The sequence below is a fragment of the Bufo gargarizans genome, chromosome 11, assembly GCF_014858855.1.
Source record: "Bufo gargarizans isolate SCDJY-AF-19 chromosome 11, ASM1485885v1, whole genome shotgun sequence".
In the NCBI taxonomy this organism is placed as follows: Eukaryota; Metazoa; Chordata; class Amphibia; order Anura; family Bufonidae; genus Bufo; species Bufo gargarizans.
The window spans coordinates 86,240,411-86,257,282 of NC_058090.1; the positions used below are offsets into that span (position 1 = coordinate 86,240,411).

General features: G+C 43.1%; 1 protein-coding gene across 2 annotated transcripts in view; it reads left to right on the forward strand.

The window, feature by feature from the left end:
• Window positions 1–16,872, forward strand: part of PLCB2 (phospholipase C beta 2) — a 106,023-nt gene that overhangs the window by 74,987 nt on the left and 14,164 nt on the right. For both annotated transcript variants that reach the window (XM_044271738.1, XM_044271739.1), the window contains 13 exons: window positions 1,182–1,341; window positions 1,700–1,797; window positions 3,153–3,249; window positions 4,230–4,314; window positions 4,445–4,569; window positions 4,698–4,852; window positions 6,590–6,754; window positions 7,366–7,465; window positions 7,912–8,016; window positions 9,797–9,882; window positions 11,809–11,893; window positions 14,431–14,475; window positions 16,372–16,570. In XM_044271738.1, coding sequence (XP_044127673.1) covers window positions 1,182–1,341; window positions 1,700–1,797; window positions 3,153–3,249; window positions 4,230–4,314; window positions 4,445–4,569; window positions 4,698–4,852; window positions 6,590–6,754; window positions 7,366–7,465; window positions 7,912–8,016; window positions 9,797–9,882; window positions 11,809–11,893; window positions 14,431–14,475; window positions 16,372–16,570 — 1,505 coding nt within the window. The remainder of the gene's footprint in view (window positions 1–1,181; window positions 1,342–1,699; window positions 1,798–3,152; window positions 3,250–4,229; window positions 4,315–4,444; window positions 4,570–4,697; window positions 4,853–6,589; window positions 6,755–7,365; window positions 7,466–7,911; window positions 8,017–9,796; window positions 9,883–11,808; window positions 11,894–14,430; window positions 14,476–16,371; window positions 16,571–16,872) is intronic.

A 16,872-nucleotide genomic window follows, 5' to 3' on the forward strand; every position in this document is an offset into this window, starting at 1 on the left:
GTATAAAATAAAGATGATTTATAGCGATGAAAACAATGGCAGAATTGCATTTTTTCCATTCCCTCCCAAAAATGATGGGGTTCCTCAATGATTAATGTAAAAAATTAAAATCAGGACTAGGGCTGAAACGATTACTCGATTGAATCGAGTAATTCGACACAAGAAAATCCTCGATGCAAATTTTTTGCATCAAGGATTTGTTTGTGTCATGTGACCACGGAGCGGGAGTGAAGCTCTTGCTATTACTTACCGCTCCGTGGTCACCCGCCGGCCCGCACCGCGCCGCGCTGCACTTTCCTCCTGACACATCGTCAGGTCATAGTGCACGTAAGGGCGCACTACGACCCGACGCTGTGTGACGTCAAGATGACAGTGCAGCACGCAGAGAAGAAGATGGAGGAGCTGTGGAGCGGCGCCCCTTCAGGAAAGGTAAGTACTGTCGCTGGGGACATGGCTAGGAGGGGAAGATGGTGGCACTAGGGGGCAAGCTAGTGGCACTGGGGGGCAGTTGGTGGTGGCACTGGGGGGCAGTTAGTGGCACTGGGGGGGCAAGCTGGTGGTACTGGGGGGCAGTTGGTGGCACTGGAGGGCAATCTGGTGGCACTGGGGGCAGTTGGTGGCACTGGGGGGGCAAGCTGGTGGCACTGGGGGCAAGCTGGTGGCACTGGGGGCAAGCTGGTGGCACTGGGGGGCAGTTGGCACTGGGGGGCAAGCTGGTGGCACTGGGGGGCAGTTGGTGGCACTGGGGGGGCAAGCTGGTGTCACTGGGGGGCAGCTGATGGCACTAGGGGGGCAGCTGATGGCACTAGGGGTACAGCTGATGGCACTAGGCGGGCAGCTGATGGCACTGGGGTGGAGAAGAGCTGAAGGCACTGGGGGAACGGAGCTGATGGCAGTGGGGGATAGTGGAGCTGATGGCACTGGGGGGAACTGATGCACTTGGGCTTATCGCACAGGGGGGAACAAAGGGTATTGAAGGGACTGATGGCAGGGAGTCTGATGAGTTTTTATAAAGGAAAACAGTCTATTAATTCATTTTTTCTTATAAGATTACTTAATCAATCGTAAAAAATAATTGATAAAATACTCGATTTCTAAAATAATCGTTTACTGCAGCCCTAATCAGGACATCATATAGTACAAACAGTATGTTATTATAATTCTATATAACTTTTTTTTAGTTGAAACCAGGATGTCCAATACCAAGTCCCAATGATTTGCAAGGCAAAATCCTGATAAAAAACAAGAAGAACCAGGCTTTTTTATCTTCAGAGAAGAAAGCCCAAACCAATGACCCAGCAAGTGCCGAACAGGGAAATTTTCTGACAAATGAAAACTCAGGTAAACATTTCTCATGCAATCAAGTGTCTTTTTCTTCATATACAACAAAGATATCAACATCAGTAAGGGTAAATTCATATCTGTGCTATAGGTGATCTGGTAGTGTGTTCCAGCAGAGGGACAGATTGATGGAGTTACCGTATCGGCATACCGCATCAGTATATGTCTGGATGAAACCCGCCATTTATGCCAGAAAGTTGCCAGATTCCCTTACAGTCGAGGGGATCCGGCGGTGTACCGCAGTATCTGACCATGCCGATACAGTAACTTCAGTAGTCTGCTCCTCTGCCGGAACAGACTACCAGATTACCGTTAGCAGATGTGAACCTACCCTTAAGTATATTAATATGTTTCATAGATAATCAAGCAGAAGAGGAGGCAGGGAAAGAAGGTGAAAGTGATGAAGTTGTAGAAAATGTGAATGAAGAAGAAATTAAACAAATGCAGTCAGATGAGGTAAAATTTATGGTGCCTTCAGAGCTTTATTTACTCATTTTTTTACTTGGTTTTCTGCAGTGCTGTACACGGGTTCATACCGGTCTATGACTCAATGGGGCGTACAATCTAATCAGTATGTTTTACAAGTGTAGAAGGAAACCAGAACATCCACAAGAACATACTAACATGCAGTTAGTCTTCAGATTTGAGCCCAAAACTCCAGCGTGGAAGTCAACAGTACTAACCACTGAGCCACATGCTGAAGGACCTTACACAGCAGTTTTTACACTGGCCCAAAAACACACTCTCAAGGCTTGAGATATGCAGTATCGTGAAAGTATGGATTCCAGTACATATCTGACACCCTGAAATGATGTGAAGAAATGGAACATGACACCCTATAAATACCATTACAAGGTTCCTCACAGGTTACCATCTCACAACCTTTTGTAGTCTCAGAACCAGACCATATATCTTCCTTACCCTCTTTACTTTCTCCTATTCTAATGTGGCATACATTTGGCTATTCCTTTTCCACAGATGGTCTGGGTTTATGGAGCATTCCTTGTGTCTTCTACCAGGGTGTTGAGTCTCTAGGCATAACATTGGCTTAACTGGGCTGTAGAGTCTAAAGTCATTTATTTTTTCTTCACCACAAGTAAGCATGGAATTTAAGGCCCCTATACACATTAGTGTATTGTCAGCCTAGCCCCCCGACTGTCTAATGTAGGTGAAGAGCTCCAGACCCTCCCCAAGAGATGATGTCAGAGGAAAGAAGGACTGGACAAACCGAATCTTTTTGTCTTCCCAGTGGATAGGCTTTCTCGTCTCTCCCCATTCAATACATATCTGGCCAAGCTGACTGTGTATGGTGGAGCTGAGATGGTGTTGGAAGAGATAGCCGTCAGCCGAACACTTGCATATGACCGCCCTTAGAGTACCAAGTCCTTAGGGCTGTATTACACCAACAGAGCATCTGACCAATCTCTGTCCAATCAGAACAGTAGTTCGTGTGTATAACAAAAGATTTGTGGGTGTAACAGGCCATCTGACCAATGATTGTTCAGAAAATATAAGGTTCTAGTCAGTTGTAGCAGTAGTTGGGGTGGAGAGAGTTAGTCTAGTTTAAAAGGCAGTTGTGAAGGGGATTTTGACCAGATTGGTAAACTGTGATGGATCCACAATTACTCCTAAAGTCTTTTCATCACCGCCATTCCGATCAATTTTGGTAAATACTGTACATTTCAGAATGTTGTCCCGGATGTGGCATACATTTCTGTGCTCCTTAATGTCATTAACTTAACAATTCTCAGTTTTTTGGGACTGGTTGACTCTAGCTGGATGAACTTTTCCTTTACCCTTCACTTGTTCAGGGCACTGCTGGTCAGGAGGCAACAGCTTATGAAGAGATGTCAAGTTTGGTCAACTACATCCAGCCAGTGAAATTTGATTCATTTGAGGTGTCTGCACGTAAGAGGATTTATTCAAATTGCAATAGTTAATTAAATATATAGAAGTCAATTTTGAATTTTAATTAAAGATAAAATAATTTTCCCAGGAAAAGTTAACAGATAACTGTAGGTCAGCGTTTATTATGTAGTAATTTGACTGTGACAAACATTATTTGGGACTGTCCTTTACATGTACGTTCTCCAAACCTTTACAGAAGTCACTTCTTAATTGCTTAGAGTAAGGCGGAGGTCACATTATGCTTAGGGGCAATTTGTAATGGTCTGCCAAATGTAAGCCCCAGATTTATGCAGCTGTCTATGCACATCTACTGTACTGTATATATCTGCCATTCACTTCCATGTGGTATACACTTAAAGGGGTTTTCCGAGATTTTCATATTGATGGCATATCTTCAGGATCAATATGTGATTGGTGGGTGCCCGACACACTGCACATCTTTTGAGTTTGCGAGCACCACAGCCTTCTCACACCTTCCTTGGATAGTGGCTCTGCTTGGTATCAGGCCCATTCATTTTAATAGGACTGAGCTGTGCCTAGACCATGTGACCAATAAAAATGACATCACTGGCCAAAGCACTGCGGCTTCTTCAAAAAGCTGATGGGCAGGGAACCCGGGAGTCAGACCCCCACCGATCACACCCTGAGAATAGGCCATCAATATGAAAACCTTGGAATGCTGCTTTAAACCTCTCTAAAAGACCACCTCTTTCAAAAGAGCATACCCTTATCCAGACTAGAATTCCTATGGAATCCATCTTCTTTGAGAAGACTATCCCCTCTAGAGAACCATTTTTCAATGCACTTTCTGAGTGGTCATCTCAAAGAGGTTTCATAGTAGTTGAGGCAATACTATCTCAATGTGTACCAGCCACACATACCCTTTTGGCATGGAGTCAGAGTAGATGTGTAGGAAGCAAGATTATAGTGTGACCCTAGTCTTACAGTCTTCAACGTTTTTCTCTCATTTTTACCTCCAGAAAAGAATCAAAGTTATGTCATTTCTTCATTCGTGGAAACTAAAGCCTATGATCTACTGACCAAGTTCCCAGTGCAGTTTGTTGAGTATCCTTCATTTGCTATGAGGACCAGTAGAGTATTTTCCACAGAATTTAGGCAACAATGTGTATAGCACGTTACTAATTCTATGACCCATACAGAACGCAGATTTTGATTTCCTATACCATATATTCAGATACAATAAGAGACAAATGAGTAGGATTTATCCAAAGGGAACCAGGATGGATTCATCTAACTACATGCCTCAAATGTTCTGGAATGCAGGATGTCAGATGGTGGCGCTCAACTTCCAAACGATGGGTCAGTTTTGGTTCTTCACGTTCATTAAATGCTCCATAGTTATGAGTAGTCAACCACTAAGAGTTATTATTACTATTATGATGCTTGATACACACATTGATTTCTTCTTTATATCACTTTGTTCCTAGACGTGGCAATGCAGCATAACATGGGTCTCTTTGAGTTTAATGGCAGAAGTGGGTACATACTAAAACATGAATTCATGAGGCGTGCAGACAAGCAATTTGATCCCTTTACAGTTGACCGTATTGATGTGGTTGTGGCTAACACACTTTCAATTACAGTAAGTTACTGTTACCCTTTTACATGGGACGATGATACAGAAGGAAGAACGCTCATTCCCAATCACTGCCTCTTGTAAACATGCCGCTGGTTTGGTGACTTAGTCCATCTCTCATGTCCCACCAAAAATGTTTGTTTGTTGGCAGCAAGTTGACCTATGTAAATAGGGAATGACCAGACAAGAAGCAAAGAGAATGAGGGTCGAATGATCATCGTTAATCCCTGATTAAGCATGCATCGGGTCATGTAAAAACGAGTACCAATGAACTTGTATATAGCAGCCCCATGTGCAAGTCAAAATGGCTGTTTGGAGATGGCTAATTGATTCCTTTGGGAGAGTGTTGTAGAGGTCACAGTACAGGAAGAGGGGAGAGGGTGATCACCTACGTCAAGTGGGGGGGTCTTGTTTTCTGCTTCCAGCTTGCCTTATGTCACATCCTACTAATCCTGTTCCCTGATGATAATGAGACAAGACTGCTGAGAAGTGCTGTCTATGCAGAATATTTAGCGTCAGTAACCAAAAGAATGTAATAGCTTAATTTTTAAAATGGTCAAAAAATGACTTCTAGTGCACCAGAATCTAATCTAATCAAGCACATCTGATTACATGTACAACCTGCAATATTATGGTATATTATAGTTGTTTTTAATATAGTAACATCAGATTTAAATAAAAACATACTGTAATTTACAGAGGATACATTGTCTTTAAATGCTTAGGGGCAATTTTTTATGATTGTATTTTTACTAATATTGGGCTAAAATTCTTTTTTTCAAAGGGTCTTTATTAAAAACTTTAAACAGTTTTTCCTCTATAGCTTTCAGTTTCAGTGCATATGCAGATTGTATTCTGCTTTACAGTGCATCCATGAGAGAGCTGGTTCGGTCGGTAGCTCTTATCTCAGAATACCTGACAGCTCATAAACACTCATAGCTAAAATCTTATCAAACTGGAATTTAGCTATAAAGGGTGTTCATGAGCTGTTAGGAAAGTACAGATAAGGCCTACAGATCGAAGAGTCAATGCAGCTCTCTGATGGATTCACTGTAAAGCAGAATACAATAGTCTGCAAATGCACTGAAACGGAAAGTCATACAGGAAAAACTGTTCACAATTTCTAATAAAGACCAATTGAAAATAATTATTTTTAGCACAAAATTTAAAAAAATGCAAAAATGCTAATTCATTTCTATGACCTTTAAGGGTGGAGATGCATGAGCTTTTAAAATCCCTATCCACATGTAGCTGAAAAAAAGTCTAACGGCATGCTGCAGATCTTCTATTCTATTCATCACAGATTTTGCCGCCTTTGCAGTGGGGTAAGATGAAAAAGCCTTGTGGCCTTAGGTCTCAAGGAAACGACCGTATCGATTTTGTAATCTGCAAAATACGGATACCAGCCGTGTGCATTCCGAAATTTTCCCACTCCCATCAGTAGAAGTAGCTATTCATGTCCACAAAATGGACAACAATAGGACATCTTCTATAATTTGTGGAAAGGCCAGGCGGATGTGGACAGCACACAGATGGCATCCGTGTGTTGTCTGAATCTTTTGCAGAACCATAGTAATGAATGCGATCCACAAAAAATGCAGATCAGACGCGGACCAAAACTATGGCCGTGTTCATGATCCAAGGTGGAGATGTGTCTAGAGTTGACAGAAAATCTGACTAAGATTACTGAAAGTATTCTGGCTGCAGAAGCACAAGATCATTAACGAGGTGTAATGTCCTTAGATAATTTCAGGTCAGTTCCTCAGCGACAAAAGTGTGAAAACCTATGTAGAAGTTGAGTTGTTTGGACTGCCTGGAGATCCTAAGCGAAAGTACAAAACCAAATTAACCTCTACTGCCAATTCATTAAATCCTGTATGGAAAGAAGAGCCATTTGTCTTTGAAAAGGTAATGTGAGGTGATGCTACAATTACGTGTGAATAACGCTCAATATGCAGTCTTCACATATATACTACACCAGTGTTCCTCAACTCCAGTCCTCAGGGCCCACCTGCCGGTCATGAATGAATACCTGAGGTAAGTCCTGACGCATTGGCACTAATTATATCACCTGCTCAATACTAAGGAAATCCTGAAAACATGGTGGGTCCTGAGGATCGGAGTTGAGGAACACTGTACAACACAATAGAACTGCATGCCTTATGGTGGACATCTATTCCTGGGATTCCCTTTACTGTATGCCGTCTCTTATAACATATTGACACTTGGGGCCCCAACTTCATAATAGTCGCTTAGAAGTAATTACAATGGCCCACATATATTTAAAGGGTTGTCTCACCACGACCATATATCCAGGGGCCTATTCCGGTAAATAGGCAGCCCTGTAATACTTGGCCGTTCTTTGTTGGTGGCTCTCCACTCGGAAGAAGCACATAGTAGGACATATGGACAAAGCATTGTCTTCATGGGCAATTCCTTAAGACTTGCACAATGAGGTACACACATATAGCACAGTGACTCATACTTTGTTAAAACTCTTTTGCTTAATTACCTTGCAGATCCTAATGCCGGAGATGGCATCTCTAAGAGTTGCAGCTTTTGAAGAGGGAGGAAAATTCATTGGTCATCGGATCATTCCTGTTGATGTGATTAGATCAGGTACAAACATAAAACTTAGACCCTTCCTAAGCAAAACGTGACAAAATTTGAATATAATTTGCACCCCAAAAAAAAACTGCGAGACTTTAACTTTTTGGTATGAATTAGAAGGTTTCAGACATTTTATATGGTTTAGTGCTCTCATTAGGAGAAACAAAATAAGAGTATTGCAGGTTTGATACCTTTTAATGGCTAACAAAAATATGAATTTTGTGAAGGTGTAATAAATTGTATTTTTGTATTTTTAATCTGTGAGCCGGCCTTTGTTTGTATTGTTTTAAATTAACTAAGTGGTTCTTAGTGGCTGAGCTCCACTCTGGTGAGCCCCTCAAATCTATTGTATTTTAAAATAATAGTAGGTTAGTAGAATTGGAAGAACAGTATCACAGCTCTATTGCTCTCTTCATAGGCCTTCATACAAGATGTCCCTTTGATTTCATCACCAGGTTACCATCATATGTGTCTACGGAGTGAAAGTAACATGCCGCTTACAATGCCATCTCTGTTTGTCTATGTGGAGGTGAAAGACTATGTGCCAGATACATGGGCAGGTACAGTAATATCTACTTTTTAATCCTCAGTCAAAATGTAACCTTTGGGGATATTTTTTTTATTATTGCATTGTTCTTAATTTGAGCTAAAATAATTTTTTCAATTGGTCTTTATTAAAAATATGGAGCCCTTTTTTCTGTACAGAGCTGACATGCTCTAGTAGCAGCCTGTAGATTTTCTGTCTTTTCCGTCATTTGGGGAGCTGACAGACTCCTTATATCTGCTCTCTGACCTTTTAAACACTCATTAGAGCTCAGTTCTTATCTTACTGATAAGAATGTGACTTAAGCGTTTATGATCTCTTAGTAATTTAGAGATAAGGGTTATTAGATGACCAGCACAAAGAGAAAGTCACACAGCTAGAAAAACTGTTATCCCTTTGTGACAGAATAAGGGCTCTTTCACACCTGCGTTCTTATGTTCCGGCATAGAGTGCCGTCGTCGGGGCTCTATGCCGGAAGAATCCTGATCAGTTTTATCCTAATGCATTCTGAATGGAGTGAAATCCGTTCAGGATGCATCAGGATGTCTTCAGTTCCGGAACGGAACGTTTTTTGGCCGGAGAAAATACTGCAGCATGCTGCGCTTTTTGCTCCGGCCAAAAATCCTGAAGACTTGCCGCAAGGCCGGATCCGGAATTAAGGCCCATTGAAAGGCATTGATCCGGATCCGGCCTTAAGCTAAACGTCGTTTCGGCGCATTGCCGGATGCAACGTTTAGCTTTTTCTGAATGGTTACCATGGGTGCCGGGACGCTAAAGTCCTGGCAGCCATGGTAAAGTGTAGCGGGGAGCGGGGGAGCAGTATACTTACCATCCGTGCGGCTCCCGGAGCGCTCCAGAGTGACGTCAGGGCGCCCCACGCGCATGGATGACGTGATCGCATGGCACGTCATCCATGCGCATGGGGCGCTCTGACGTAACTCTGGAGCGCCCCGGGAGCCGCGCGGACTGTAAGTATACCGCTCCCCCGCTCCCCGCTCCTACTATGGCAACCATGACTTTAATAGCGTCCTGGGTGCCATAGTAACACTGAACGCATTTTGAAGACGGATCCGTCTTCAAATGCTTTCAGTTCACTTGCGTTTTTCCGGATCCGGCGTGTAATTCCGACAAGTGGAGTACACGCCGGATCCGGACAACGCAAGTATATTTTTTTAATAAAGGCCAATTGAAAATATGATTTTTAGCCAAAAATCATAAACAAAAGTTGCCTCAGAAGGTGTACATAGCCTTTAAAAGACTTGCAAGCAGCACAAAAGGCATTTGTATAAGTGGTTTTCTGGCTACAGATTGGTTATTTGACCATAGCATGCTTTTTTTTATGCCGAAACCTACACAGGTTTTTCTTTCTGTTTGGATGCAAATTCAGAATTTTGCTTTAAAACTCGTTTGCAATAATTCAAATCAATTGCACTGTGAGAATAAGGCCTAAGATATGGATACTCAAAGATAGAAGGATTCCATACTAAACAGTTCTACACCTTTTTTGAACAGGTTGTCCACTGTGGGATGTAGGTACTTCTCATGCAGATTTCTGGTTTTGTCCTGGCTGGTACCTTCTGGTCCCTTTGGGGCGACACTCTTTGTTAGGGCCTATAAATACATTGGAGAACTGCTGTCTACGTGGTCTGTTATCTGAAGAATTTTGACCTGTTCAAGTTGAATTAATTTTACTATTGTTTATGGTTTTTGAAATATTTCGGTTTTGGATTATGCAGTTATTTCTACCGTTTCTTCCACACACAAGACTATGCAGGTTATTACGCTTTGTTTTGCAGAACTTACCCACGCTCTCTCAAATCCCATCAAAGCTTTCAAAGCCCAGGAGAAGTCACTAAAGATAAATAACAAGACATCTGACGAGGTACCGAGCATACAATTGTATGCTGTGACCACATGAAACTTGACTTTGCTTACCGTATATCTAGTTTTTGGGTACCTGTGTGAAAGAACATAGATAAGGGTGCTGCTACACATTCTGGGTTTTCTAGAAGTGGTATCTGTCCTTTATACTTTCTCTCCCTTTATGAGCCACGCTTGATTTTGGCTTCAAAAACTGCATTAAAAAAATGAACGCGTGGCAGCACCCTAAAGGGGTTGTCTGACCTCAGCAAATGGCATTTATCATGCAGACAAAGGTAATGCAAAGCCCTTACTAATGTATTATGATTGTCCATATTGCCTCCTTTGCTGGCTTATTCCATCACATTATACACTGCTCGTTTCCAGGGGCAGATTAAGGTGGCCAGGACAGGAGCTGCTGTGCATGCGCACTCCCACGGTCCCGGCCACCAGAGAGGCCAGGGCCTTTTCCTATAGTGTGCAAGCATGACCACCACTGCTGGATTGCAGGGTGGTCGTAACCCTTGAATACGAGCAGTGTATAATATGATGGAAAAATGAATCCACCCAGCAAAGGAGGCAATATGGACAATCACAATACATTAGTAAGTGCCTTGTATTAACCTTCTCTACATGATAGATGCCATTTGCCGAAGTGACAACCCCTTTAAGCTATTGGACCGTAATAGCTGCTCGTTAGTGATATTAGCTTACACATTTAAAAGCTGACAGCTATGCCTCCTGATGCACATGCATGTTGGGTTCGGGCAAATGTGTACTTAATGGGAAGAGGGGAGAAAGCTCCTGCCAGAACAAGAGGATTGGGTAAAAAGATTCTCTCCCCAGATATCATTTCTCCTTTAAGGGGTTGACCCAATCAGATAGGCGCGGGTCCCTCGAGCGCCGGCTTGGCTATTTCCAGAACTCCCATAGAGGTGAATGGGGAGCAGGCAGTGCATGAGTTGTGCACTCTTCTTTGTTCATTCTAGACGCTGGGACCTGTATCTACTGGTGGCATATCCTAGCAATATGTGTCAGATGGGCCAACCCCTTTAAGGCTTCTCCTACCGTTTCCCTCTGCAATTTCCCTTCAATATGCAAAGATGCTGTCTGTATATTGGACGCCCCCTTTAAATGCATGCAGGAGATTTATCTGCCTTTTGCTAAAATCAAAGGAGTATGAAGCTTCTGTGTAAGGGTACTTTCACACTAGCGTTAGAAGAATCCGGCAGGCAGTTCTGTTGCCGGAACTGCCTGCCGGATCCAGAAATCCGTATGTAAAGGAAAAAAAAATATTCCGGATCCGTTAGACTTTTGCATTGAAATACCAAATCCATCTTTCCAGTATCATCCGGAATAACGGATCCGGTATTTAATTTTTTCACAGATAGAAAGAACTGCGCATGCGCAGACTGGAAGCAATTTGCGGAACACTTGGTACCGGATCCAGCATTAATACATTTCAATAGGAAATTAAAGTGCGGTAGTGTTCTGGGATCTCCGCAGTCCAGTCAAATACCGTACAAGGGATGGAACGGAAAACATCCTGATGCATACTGAACGGATTGCTTTCCATTCAGAATGCACTAGGGACAAAACTGATGCATTTTTTCCGGTATTGAGACCCTTTACCGGATTTCAATACCGGAAAAGAATAACGCTAGTGTGAAAGTAGCCTAACCCAGTGAATTATAATGTGAAATATACAAAACAAGGGAATAAGAATAAAAAACACCATGTTATTGTGGACTCCATGACATGTAATTGTACAGCTTTTCTGTACGTTCCGTTGTACTCGGGGTATGGCGGTAAGTGCATGCGGTCCTATCTGTCCTTTATACTCTCCTATTCTGATCCACTCCTGACCATTTCTGATCATGAACCCTGCCTGTTAGACGTCACCTCAGTGTTCACATTCGTCAAGGTCTGTCTCTGTTTTATCTTCTAGAAAACCATCAAGCTCCACTCCAATGGCTCGTGTGGCTCTATTAAACTGCCGAGCGCCTTACTGCAGAACTGCACCCCGCGTAAAGGTCATTTATCCTACATCACAAACTAATGCGTTCACTGCTTACTGACAAGTCCTGAAGCATACCTGGTTAGGCTCCTGTACACATGCAGCTTGTCTTTAATGGGGTTGTGCCACAAAACTACAACTCCCAGCATGCCTTCATAGCTGTAGGCTGTCCAGGCATGCTGGCAGTTGTAGTTTTGCAACAGCTGGAGGGCCGCAGGTTGGCCATCCCTGTTCTACATCTTTCAAACCAGAATTTGGACCTGAATATTTCTGTAATTGTGTTTAATTAAATATTTAGTGTAGCAATTAAGTTATTCAATAACCTGTAGTCTGTATAGCACCACCTGCTGTTTCTTTTTCTCCTTATTCTCTCGACCACCCCACTATTGCTGAGGTGGTCGCACATGCTCAGTTCCATCCTTCAACTGCCACCAGCTATATCTACTGTTAGAAGCGGTGACAGTGACAGGGAGAGGATATGACCTCTGAGCTGCGATAGGGAGAAAGCTTCAGAAGGAACGACATGTCCCCTGAGCTGTGATAGGGAGTGTGTCCTTTCTGCTGCAACTCCCTCATCCCTAAGGCCCCTTTCACACGGGCGAGTATTCCGCGCGGATGCGATGCGTGAGTTTAACGCATTGCACCCGCACTTAATCCTGCCTCATTATTTCTATGGGGCTGTGCACATGAGCAGTGATTTTCACACATCACTTGTGCGTTGCGTGAAAATCCCAGCAAGCTCCTCTTTGTGCGTTTTTCACGTAACGCTGGCCCCAAAGAAATGAATGGGATTGCGTGAAAATCGCAAGCATCCGCAAGCAAGTGCGGATGCGGTGCGATTTTCATGCACGGTTGCAAGGAGACGATCGGGATGGAGACCCGATCATTATTATTTTCCCTTATAACATGGGAAAATAATAGCATTCTGAATACAGAATGCATAGTACAATAGCACTGGAGGGGTTAAAAAAATAATAAATAATTTAACTCACCGTAATCCACTTGATCACGCAACCCGGCATCTCTTCTGTCTGTCTTCTGTGCAGGAAAAGGACCTGTGGTGACGTCACTTCGGTTATCACATGATCCATCACCATGGTAAAAGATCATGTGACGGACCATGTGATGACCGAAGTGACGTCACCACAGGTCCTTTTCCTGCACACAGCAAAGAAGACAGAAGAGAAGCCGGGCTGCGCGATCAAGTGGATTAAGGTGAGTTAAATTATTATTTTATTTATTTTTAACCCCTCCAGCGCTATTGTACTATTCATTCTGTATTCAGAATGCTATTATTTCCCTTTTAACCATGTTATAAGGGAAAATAATGCAATCTACAGAACACCGATCCCAAGCCCGATCTTCTGTGAAGAAGTTCGGGTACCAAACATGCCGATTTTTCTCACGCACACGCAAAACGCATTACAATGCGCTGAAAAAAAATCGCACCTTTTCCTGCAACGCATTCGCACCTTTTCCCACAACGCCCGTGTGAAAGAGGCCTAAGAGCTGATAAGCAGAGAGCTGCAGCAGAAAAGCCAGACACCCCTGAGCTGTGAAACGGAGCAAGCTGCAGCGGAAAGGACATACTCCCTGAGCTGCCAGCTTGAAGGGATAGTGAGATTTCTGGATCAATGTGAGGTACAGGGCTGGTTCCAGCTTTGTTAGAAAGAGGTTGTCATGTACTATATGATTATGATTCTCATTTTTTACATTAGTCAGCGGAGAACACCCCTTTAAGTGTGCTACCATCATTTCTGGCTTGTAAGAAATGTGTTTTCTTGGTGCGGCATTTTTTTTTTGTTACACAAAGTGTTTCTTGCCTTTTTTTTAGACCTTTCGTTATAATAAAATTGTCTAGTTGAAAACACCTTAAAAAGGCCACACCTAGAGAACGCTGCGATTTAAAAAAAGGAAACTGTCTTCAAATGCCAAAATAGCAGCATTTGTAGGGAGTTTTGGAATTGACTATTGGCCAGAATGTAACATTGTAGTATTTTTTGCTCCAATAAAATGCACCACAAAAGAAGACGTAATGTGAAATTACCCAAAGAGGATTTCTCCTTGCATCAAGAACCTAAACAGAAACTAATCCAAACCTGCCCATGTACAGGCCCCCATACTACATGGGCTAGGGATCTCTAGTTGTCACCCATATGTTTCTAGGAGCCAAATTCCCGCCAGTTTCTGGCATAAATTATAGTAAATTAATCACTTATCCCCTGGGAGGGGATAAGTCCCACCCACATTTCGGGAAGTGCCGTGAGTGGCGGAAAACAGCAAACTTTACACAAATGATGCGTACACCAAAATGTTTGATTTTGTAAGGACAGTTTTTTGGCCTAAAGCCAATGAGAAATCTCCTCCGTGTTTTAGCATGATGTGGATATAGGTTCGCATCTGCGGTGTTCAGGGCTCAGAGAAAAAAAAGATTCTCCCTAACGAAACCTAATAGATCCTATTCTAGTCCGTTATTCCTGCAGAAGACTAGATAACGCGGATGTGAATGAGCCCTAATTGGACTTGCTTTTTACGTGCTCTATCATCTTTTAGGTTTAGCAAACTGTGCGAAAACGGATCCTATGAATGAAGCAGCAGGTAAATCTACAGCAAACCCAGCATGGACCGCAGCTACTTTTAACTCTTATTTTTGGGGAGGAATAATTAATAAGACATGGTTGTAGAAGAAAAACTTGCGCTTTAGGTCAGATAGTGAAACACATTTACTGCACAGTATCGTTTCTATAAGGCGACCAAAGTTGATGACTGATAGGACCTCCTCCTCATAGAGGGAAGGCTGTCAGTCACTGATAGGACCTCGTCCTCATAGAGGGAAGGCTGTCAGTCACTGATAGGACCTCCTCCTCATAGAGGGAAGGCTGTCAGTCACTGATATGACTGTCTCCTCATAGAGGGAAGGCTGTCAGTCACTAATTGGACCTCCTCCTCATAGAGGGAAGGCTGTCAGTCACTGATAGGACCTCCTCCTCATAGAGGGAAGGCTGTCAGTCACTGATAGGACCTCCTCATAGAGGGAAGGCTGTCAGTCACTGATAGGACCTCTTCCTCATAGAGGGAAGGCTGTCAGTCACTGATAGGACCTCTTCCTCATAGAGGGAAGGCTGTCAGTCACCGATAGGACCTCCTCTTCATAGAGGGAAGGCTGTCAGTCACCGATAGGACCTCCTCCTCATAGAGGGAAGGCTGTCAGTCACTGATAGGACCTCCTCATAGTGGGAAGGCTGTCAGTCACCGATAGGACCTCCTCCTCATATAGGGAAGGCTGTCAGTCACTGATAGGACCTCCTCCTCATAGAGGGAAGGCTGTCAGTCACTGATAGGACCTCCTCCTCATAGAGGGAAGGCTGTCAGTCACTGATAGGACCTCCTCCTCATAGAGGGAAGGCTGTCAGTCACTGATAGGACCTCCTCCTCATAGAGGGAAGGCTGTCAGTCACTGATAGGACCTCCTCATAGGGGGAAGGCTGTCAGTCACCGATAGGACCTCCTCCTCATATAGGGAAGGCAGTCAATCACTGATAGGACCTCCTCCTCATAGAGGGAAGGCTGTCAGTCACTGATAGGACCTCCTCCTCAGAGGAAAGGCTGTCAGTCACTGATAGAACCTCCTCCTCATAGAGGGAAGGCTGTCAGTCACTAATTGGACCTCCTCCTCATAGAGGGAAGGCTGTCAGTCGCTGATAGGACCTCCTCATAAAGAGAAGGCTGTCAGTCACTGATAGGACCTCCTCATAGAGGGAAGGCTGTCAGTCACTGATAGAACCTCCTCCTCATAGAGGGAAGGCTGTCAGTCACTGATAGGACTGTCTCCTCATAGAGGGAAGGCTGTCAGTCGCTGATAGGACCTCCTCCTCATAGAGATAAGGCTGTCAATCTCTGATAGGACCATCTCCTTGACTTCGCAGCCCAGAATTAGCAGGAATATAAACTATATATCAATCTGCTCAGCTCCTCCTGTTCTATAACAAGTTGCCTGTAGATTAGACTGCATTTTCATGGTGACAGGTTCCCTTTTAATACTTTGAGGAAGACCATCACCTGTGGCATAAAGTCCCTCCACCCCTTCCACAGTACCAGGAAACATTGATGGCTTCTGCCAGGGGTAGTACCATTTTCTTAGTACTGTGTGTATTTTTCTGTAATTTCACATATCCAGAGACTTTCATCATGCATTTAAATATGTATCAAATCTCCTAGCTTGGAAGTGATGGAGAATTATATTTTAGGTGGGATGAAATAAGCATTTATTAGAGTTATGAACAATAGGAACATAATTGTATAAGGAATGCAGCTAAGAATTTTATTTCCCAAGTATCACAAATTTCTTTATTTTTTATTTAATTCTGTTTTGAATTTATCAAATATGAAATTAGTTTAAAAGAAACTTGTAGCAAATTGAGTAGGATTCCTACCAATAGTGTCCTCTCTGGTCAAGTTGTCTTGTTTATCTACAATGATATGTTTGTATCCTAGAACCAGAAACCACAAATCAGGATGAATTACAAAAACAGAAAAGTTTTATAAAACTTCAGAAGAAGCATGAGAAAGAGTTAAAGGAACTGGAGCGCAAAGGAATGAAGCGAAGGGAAGAGATTCTTCAAAAGTATTCTGGTGCCTTCAGTGACTTGCATACCCAGATGAACAAGAAGAAGACCAGCAAGAAAGCCAACAAGTATGTGTACAGCATGGGTTCATGGATAGTATAGAGAGTGCTTATTTTACTCATGGCCTCCATACCTACATATCTCATATGTCAATGAGAGTCCGTCACCAGGAAATTCACTCTTAGACCTGGGAAGGCTTGTATAGCTGAATGTAATGACACCTTTCACTTAGTGATCCATTGCTTCAAAAAAGTACTTTTAGTTCATACTCAACTAACTAGTTACAGTAAGTGGCCCGAGGATGGGCCCAAACCATTCTGTTCCCCCTTGATCTTCCTCTTTCCTCTGCCAGCCCTACCCTCTCCTTCTT